This window comes from Leptonychotes weddellii, chromosome 1 (assembly GCF_054177405.1).
Source record: "Leptonychotes weddellii isolate Sample4059 chromosome 1, ASM5417740v2, whole genome shotgun sequence".
NCBI lineage: Eukaryota > Metazoa > Chordata > Mammalia > Carnivora > Phocidae > Leptonychotes > Leptonychotes weddellii.
In genome coordinates this window covers 125,878,743-125,887,005 of record NC_138369.1, presented here as the reverse complement: position 1 = coordinate 125,887,005, position 8,263 = coordinate 125,878,743, and the positions used below count along the sequence as shown (strand labels likewise).

The window sequence follows — 8,263 nt, the reverse complement described above, 5'->3', positions numbered from 1 at the left end:
GTAGGTCCCTGGCAGTCAGTACTGCCTCTTGTTCTTTTTGTTGAAGTGATTTTTTCCATCTTGTCATTTTGTCCAGAGGAGAATAGATGAATGAGAGAACAAAATGCTAACAGGGTAACAACGTCCCCAGAAAATATACCCTAAACAAATCAGAAAAGACCTGAAACTGGGGGAAAAGACAGGGAAAGAAAGAAAAAAGAAAAAGATAAAAACAAACAAAAATAGAACAAAACAAATAATAACAGAATATGATCAAATATGATCAGGCTGGTACATAGATCAGTGTCACACACTAGATTTTGGGTGTATTTTGGTCTGTTAGAAGAAAGTGCCTCCCAAAACTTTAAAGAAAGAAAAACTTATATATGTACAAAAATAAGGGTTGATACAATGAAGGGATGGAATATGACTGTAAAGATGAAAATTATAAAAAATTTTATAAAAGGAATTGATAAGTTGTTTGAAAAAAGAAAGAAGAGGGTTTAAAAAAAAGGAAAAAAAGGGGATAGAATGTGATCAGGAAGGAGACTAGAACAAAGCCATACACTAGAGATTTAGGATATATTTGATCTGTTAGAAGAAACTGTATCTCAAAATTTTAAGGAGAGAACAACTTATATATATATGCCAAAAATAAGGGTAACTACTATGTAGGTATAGAATATGACTCTAAAAATGAAAAATAAAAATGTTTTTTAAAAAAGGGATTGACAAGATGTTGGTTGAAAAATGGAAAAAGAAAAATTCAAAAAAAAAAGACAGCTGACTGTTCTCGCTGATCTTCTGGGGGAGGGGCCTGTTGCCGTGGTTCCCAAATGTCTTTGCCGGAGGTGGAATTGCCCCGCCCTTGCCGGTCCGGGCTAAGTCATCTGCTCGGGTTTGCTCCCGGGAGCTTTTGTTCCTTGCAAGCTTTCCATACAGCTTTGGAGGCGGAGAGTGAAAATGGCAGATCCCCAATCTCCACCCCGGAGGAGCCGAGAACTTGGGACCCTGCTCCTCAGTGAGCCCCCAGAGAAAAGCCGTCAGTCACTCCCGTCTCCCCGGTCTCCGGCCGCACTCTGTGCTCACCCGGCCTGCGACCGAGCGTTTCTATCTCTGGCACCCGACCCCGTGTGGAGTCTCCAAACCCAGCAGATCCATGCAATGCACTCCCGCGCTACTCCTCCCGGGGGGAGGAAGGGGAGTCTCCCCAGATCTGCTGCTTGTTGGGTCCCTGCTGGAGGAGCAGGGGCCCGACTGCTTCAGATCACGGTTTATGGAAACCCCAAGCTGAGAGCCCACGCCTCAGCTCCGTCTCTGCAGCCGGTTTCCCCACTCCGATACCTGGGAGCTCTGCCACACTCAGGCACCCCCGGTCTTTCTGTGACCCCGAGGGTCCTGAGACCACACTGTCCCAGCGAGTGTTCCATTCCCTGCTTAGCCACTGGAGCTACGTCCCTCAGCAGAGCGGACTTCTAAAGGTTCTGATTTTGTGCTCCAAGGCTCTATCACTTGCCAGAAGCAGCCAACGGAGGCCCCCTCCCCTGCCGTCTATCCTCCCGAATATCGCCTCGGATTCACTTCTTCGCACGTCCTACCTTCCAAAAAGTGGTCACTTTTCTGTTTAGAGAGTTGTTGCTATTCTTTTCTTTGATCTCCTGTTGAGTTTGTAGGTGTTCAGAATGGTTTGATCCCTATCCAGCTGAATTCCTGGGACTAGATGAAATCCAGGTCTCCTACTCCTCTGCCATCTTGCTCCGCCCCCAAGTTTGTACCTTTCTTAATAGCCTTGGACAAGATATCAACTTTATGATGATGAGATATAGAAAAATACAAATTTAAGTTTTATGGAAATAGGTATGAATATTTGCGATCCCATCCCCTTCCTTGTCTGAAGACAACGTGTAGTGGTTTGCTCTGACTTGTCTTTCCAAATTACTTGTGCAAATTCTCCCATTCTTTCAAGTTTCCTCATCAATAGCAATTGATCAGGGGAGGCAACATTCATCTAGTTCTTCATTGTGTTTTCCAATCAAAGCTAAATTAAATGAGGGCCTTAAGAGTTTGCTTCCACAGTGGTCATTTGTGCACCCACCTGGCCTACTTTTCAGATCATCAATCTAAGGACGATGTGATATGCACAGCACTCAGCTCGGTTGCTGTGATGACTGGGCCTTCATCAGCATTGTCATTTGGGGGCATCCTCTTCTTCCCAGCAGCTGGGTCCCTGGGACATGGAGATAATGAAATAAATGAAAACTCCACACAGCCACTTCCTGGGCTTTTCTTATCACCAAGCTGCTCAGATCACTTTATTTTGGGAAATAAGCAATCCTGCGGCACGTGCTTTTCTTCTCTCTGCCTCACGCCCCTTCCAAGCAAGCCTGAGTATTCTTCTGGGAGGTGTTGCATCTTGTTGTGTATCTAAAGTGAAGCTTGGAAGAGTATGAGGGCACATGTTGGTGCACAAGGGCAAAAACAGAACTCTGATGTCTTAAAAAAAAAATAGGGCCAGTGATAGAGGGGCAGTTACTTCTGATTTCTGGTTGGTAGAGATCTATATAGAGTTGGGGGCTGGCAGACCATAAACACTGGAATAAATGAGATAGAGAGAATATAAGAGAAAACCTAGTTTGTTTGTTTGTTTGTTTATAAACTTTAAGGCTTGTAAGAATCCTTTATATCATGGCAACACAGATTAAATGCTATTGTTTTGGCCTGAAGGTGCTAATCTTATCAAAAGCATTTATAAGGCTCCATCTACAAAGTGCCTAAGAGCTCTGAGGACACAGGTGTGGGTGGGGTTGGAGGAATAAGAACAGTGGTGTTGGCCCATTGCATCCTGGAAAGTTTAGATCCCCGAAAGCAAAGCCATTTGGGCCAGTTGGAGAGAAAGAACTCAGCAGATGTACAGGAGAGTTTCTCAGTCTTTCAATTCAGAGTCCTAGAAAAGCACATACAAAGTCACTTTTAAGTAGATACATAAAGGAAGATCTTGCAAAGCAGAGTGGTACATAGCCATATGAAATAAAACTTTGTAAGAGATGCCTGGGAAGTCTTTAAAAAGCAAGTGATATCTCAATAGGGCTTTTTAAGAAAAATTGGAACTTGCCAAGACAGGAAAAATATCACCTACACAGGGTATGTTGTCAACAAAGACCTCTATGGAGGTGGCAGGTATGTGATTTAACTTCCCTAAGACACGTAAGGAAGAGCGATCAGAGAGCAGATCAGAAAGGCAGATTGAAATCAGATTGTGGAAGGCCTTGAATGTCAGTCGAAGACCCCTGGACCTTATTCTCTAGGCAACAACGAAGAATGAAGTGGTGCCAAGAGGACCGACTTTCTGTTCATGCACGACTCACTAGCTAGGCAGTAATAAAGCATCAGGGCCTCTCTGGTGAGCATTTATGTAAGCTGGTCCCTGCAGATTGTCCTGGCCCCCTTGGACTTCTCAGTTGATGTGACTCCTTTTTGGAGTTTACTGTAGTTGGCAATTTTCTGCACCTCGCCTTTCAAAGAAAGATGTTATGATACCGCCTTTGTCTTGTAAGCATTAGAACATATTTTAAAGCATATGAGGATATATCAAAACATATGAGGATGTATCCTGTATTTGCCCAACAGAAATCATTGATTCTTCAATGTGTGCCAAATTATATGAAACATTCGTTCAGCATCTAAAAATAATGTTTGGTGTTTCTTCAGATATATTTTCATTTCTGCTGATGTCTGCCTTGGGCCTCACAGTTTTCATTCTGTTTTCTGACTTTCAAGATATATACCGTGGAATGGAGGTAAGAGCTATTCATTATCACATCTGCAGTGACTCATATGTATGATGGGACCATATCTGCACCATAATTTGCAAGTTAGTTATTACCATATTCTCTCTGATCATTTAATATTGTGGGGCTCTTCTATTTACTAGAGCAGCAAATAACTTACCTGGCTCTCCCATATGCGACCCTCTGATTGTTTTCAGATGATCTATATTATCAGTTGAGAACATTTATCCTATTCACACCTAAAATACTATGTGTGGATATTATATCCTTCCATGTTATACTAATATAATAAATTAATGTATTAACAAAATAACTAATTCTTCAAGTTTAATTATTTTAACATATAGTAGCAATCCTTTATAATGTAGTTGTAAGGAGCAAGAAAAAGTAGACTTACAGGCCAATCATGTTCTGTCTGTCAAACATCGACTGCAGGGAGTTTTATTTCAGTGGACATCACTTAATCCAGGGTGCAGTGGATTAAAATAAAATTTATGAAGAGGTCATTGAAACCATTCTTGGAACCAGCATTGTGGGAGAAACAAAACAAAGAGAAGGATTGACTCTTGATTTGCAATCTATAGTTTTGTTGTGAAGATGAGCTCCACCCAAGAGAAATGATGACATGGCTATGTGAGACCACCCATGCTTGAAGAGGGTGTAACATAGAGAGAAGTGGGAAGAACGCAGGAAAGAGGAGCTCTCACAGGGCCTGTGGTTGTCACGGGAGGCTTCATGGAGGAGGCACAACTTGATCTGTGTCCAGAGGATAGGCTAGATTTTGCTAGGTAGAAGGTAGGGATATTTCCAACCAGGAGAACAGCCTGAGCACAAGCAGAGGACTGAAAGAATCTCTTTTGTCTTGGAAATGCAAAAGAATGTAGGGTGGCAGAGATAAAAATCAAAAGCCACACTTGTTTCACAGAATACCTGGGAGACTGGCAAAGGCAGAGGCAACATGCTGTGGAATGTGAGGAAGGCATCGCTGGATGAAGATGGCCAGGGAAGATTGAGCTCTCTTCTGAGAGCAACAGGGAGTCATTGAAGATATCCCAGCAGGTTTTTCAGGAGGGATTTTAAGGACAGACTAATTAGATGATGGCAGGAAGGCTATATGCTAGAGCAGAGAGGCTGTGGACAGAGACACAGTTAGGAAGTGAAAACCTAGATCATTTAGTCACTTATAAGACATTATGAAGCTTTAGCCCATGCTTGGCACTGGGACTCCAAAGATGAGTAAGATGTGGGCACAGATCTCAAGTAGTTCAGGGGCTAGGAGGGAAGACCATCCCACAAGCGGATGATTTCAAAGCAGTGTGACAAGTGCCTTCCAGGCCAAGAGATGGAGAAGAGACCTCCCAGATGAGGGCAGGGACCACAGGGAAGGCAAGGGCCAAGTTCTCCGCTAGGATCTGACCCCCTACCACACCTTACAGCCTTCTCCAGACAGCCCTGCACCAAGGCTGTGTCTCACAACCCTAAGAAAGGCTGTCTCTACTTGGGGGAAAAAATAACAAAGTGTTACTTTGAAATACCCCATATCAGACTAGGGATGAGAATTGCAGGTGAGCATCTAGACACTGTGAAGGGTCTGTGGTAGTCCTAAAGGCAGCTCAGTCCCCATCCTTTACTTTGGGTCAGATCGGCACTGTGTGAATAGTCTCTTGCTATTGATGAAGCATGAGAAGTTATAGTGTTTACACCTATTACTTAATTGTATTTGGTGGTCAGTATATACCCTTCAATCCTTAAAAGGAGGTGGGTTGGGTGGGTTCAAGTTTCATCAAGCCATTAGATTTAGGGTTGGGGCCATTTGTTCAGAAAATTTTCACCTAGTTTCAAAAGTAACTTGAACCTCTGTCCCCTTTATGTTTTACTCATACATCAGTTTTACTGAAAGAATGAACTCCAAGTAGATTTTACTTTGGGAGGATTAGAAGTAATAGTATTATTAGATGAATGACCTCATCTTGTATTCTCTTCCCTATATTTGAAAAGATAAAACTGAAGAGAGACACACTGTTTCCAAAGTGTTTTGTCTCATGTCTGTGACCCAGAGCACATTTACTGAATGTCTCTTGTCCTCAGTGGAGGGAGCAAAGGCCCAGGGGCAGTCAGTTCTCATTTGAATTCTGGCTCTGCCATTTATTGATTGGCTTTGAATCCTTGGACAAGGTACTGACCTCATCTGTGAAGTGGAGAAAGTAATGCCTACCATCCAAGCTCAGAGAGTTGTTACAAATATATAAATTAAACAAGATAATTAATACTTTTCAAAATGGAAGACATGCAAAGCATAAAGGTAGTATTTCTTTTTTAACAGCTCATCCCAACCCTGACATCATGGAGGGTTTCAATTTTGGTGGTAGTCCTCACCCAATTCTGTGTGGCCTTCTTTGTAGAGGTAAAGTGATTTCTATATGTCTCTTACTCTCTTTCTGGGGAAATAAATAAAGGGTCTCATTTTCAACACATGCCTGTTTTTTAGAGCAACATCTTTTGTCCCCAAAAGTGATAGTTATTAAGGGTTTGTAAAAACTGCACATGTTCTCATTGGGGGAAATTACTTGGAGAGTGATTTAAAATTCTCTAAGGACTGCATAGAAGTGCTCTCTGGATCTGTAGCATAGAAAGCAAAACATCAAATTAACTCTAATTTTATCTCCCATGAAGGCATTGTATTGTACTTTTCTAGTGTTCTCATAAGCTAGTAGAGACGAGACCAGGTGACCTACCAGCTCTAAAATTCAATGAGACCTTTCGAAGGTAGGAAATATCCCTACCTTCTGAAGAACTATCTTCAGAAGGGTTTCCTTTATTAAGAGAGAAAGGAAGCCATTGCTCATTCTAGTCAATTCTTACCCTTGAAAGTCTTCCTCTATAGCATTTTTCTTCTACTCAGTGTCACTAAATGACTTCACTTACTCAGTGAAAGGCTCAGGCACTATTTTTTTTTAAAGGGACAGTTAAAAAAAAGATTCATGTAAGTCTTTTGGGAAAAGGGATCAACCAAATTTTAAAAAATACACACACACACACACACATATATATAAAATTGTATACAATGAGTGTAAAATTTCTCATACTCTTTAAGGAATTCCATTTTTGAGACTATATAAATTTTTAAATAATCCAAAAGGAGAGATAAAACTTACATGTATGAAGGTATTCATTATAGTATTATCTCTGGTGGTAAAATTTTAAATTCAACTCATGTGTTCAAAAATAGAGATGCTGTTTGTTTAAATAGTTATACAGCAATTTGAAAAAAATGGTATTTGATCATTAAAGGTGATTATTAAGAAGACCGTAGCTACAAATTGTACACGACAGGAAGTCTAGCATAACCGAAAGTGGAATGCAAAATTTGACCATTTCTGTTATAAAGAAAAAAAAGAACACCCCCCCCCCAAATGGAAAGCAAAACACATTTATTTCTGGAGTTCATCCATTCATTCAGCAAACCATTGCGTGGCACCTCCTATGTGACACGTGGCAGGTAGCAGTGATTTTTTTTTTTCTCTCCTTGATTTTGAGTACATTATTTTGTTATCATTTCAGTATGGCAGTAAAATAATTCTAAGTGAATCAGCAGCCAGGATTTAACTAGGAAATCTGTAGAAATGAAAGACTGTAAGCTTTGGGCAGATTCCTGTGAACACAAGCACTCTTCCTCCTCAAGGGAAAGAACCAGGGGAGCTGCTAGACATCATGGGGACAGCAGGAAGGAGAAGCTGCCACAGAAGCGTTGGTACTAAGCACATCTCAGAGGAAGACCTGGGGGAACAGAGCGCAGCGATGAGCAACCTGGCTGAAGGGGAAAGTGGAATCATAGTTTGATTGTTTTCTCCTCCTGATTTCTCAGGATGTCATCCTTCAAAACCGAAGGCTCTGGCTATGGATCAAAAAGGAATTTGGATTCTCTTCTAAAAGTCAATATAGGAAATGGCAAAAAAAGCTGGCAGAAGACTCCACCTGGCCTCCCACACACAGAACAGATTATTCAGGTGATGGCGAAAATGGATTCTATATCAACCTCAGCTTTGAGGACCCTGAACAGATTCCAAGAGCAAAACTTGAATTGGGAGGTCAAACCACAGAACAGCATTTTTGGATGAGGCTGTAATCAGAATCATTGTTGTACATGCTTCACACCATCTCCTTGTTCCCTGAAACTAAACCCATGTGGAGAAGTGATGATAGTCTATCCTTATCCTTTCTCTCTCCATCGGAGGATTCAAAGTGCATTATCAATGTATTGAACCTTGCAAAAGAGAACCTTAAATATGCCTATTTGGACTGTATCCTCTGCTACTGAGGAAAAAGAAATGTATGTCCTGGATTACCTTTTTTTTTTTTTTTCTAATAAACTATTCACATTGCATAGCATTATCCTGGCTAAAATGCACAAGTTCTCTTGGTAGTGAAATTAAAGAGTAAACATAGGTAGAACAAAGGAAAATTGAGGAAGAGTTTGATGTTTGAAAGTTTCACCA

At 41.2% G+C, this 8,263-nt stretch overlaps 1 protein-coding gene across 1 annotated transcript in view; it reads left to right on the top strand.

The window, feature by feature from the left end:
• ATP13A5 (ATPase 13A5) overlaps positions 1-8,077 on the top strand; it is a 68,820-nt gene extending 60,743 nt beyond the window's left edge. The window contains exons 21-23 of the mRNA XM_081814236.1: positions 3,688-3,776; positions 6,091-6,171; positions 7,633-8,077. Of these exons, the coding sequence (XP_081670362.1) occupies positions 3,688-3,776; positions 6,091-6,171; positions 7,633-7,893 (431 nt within the window). The 3' untranslated portion in view covers positions 7,894-8,077. The remainder of the gene's footprint in view (positions 1-3,687; positions 3,777-6,090; positions 6,172-7,632) is intronic.
• The last annotated feature ends 186 nt before the right edge of the window (positions 8,078-8,263 follow it).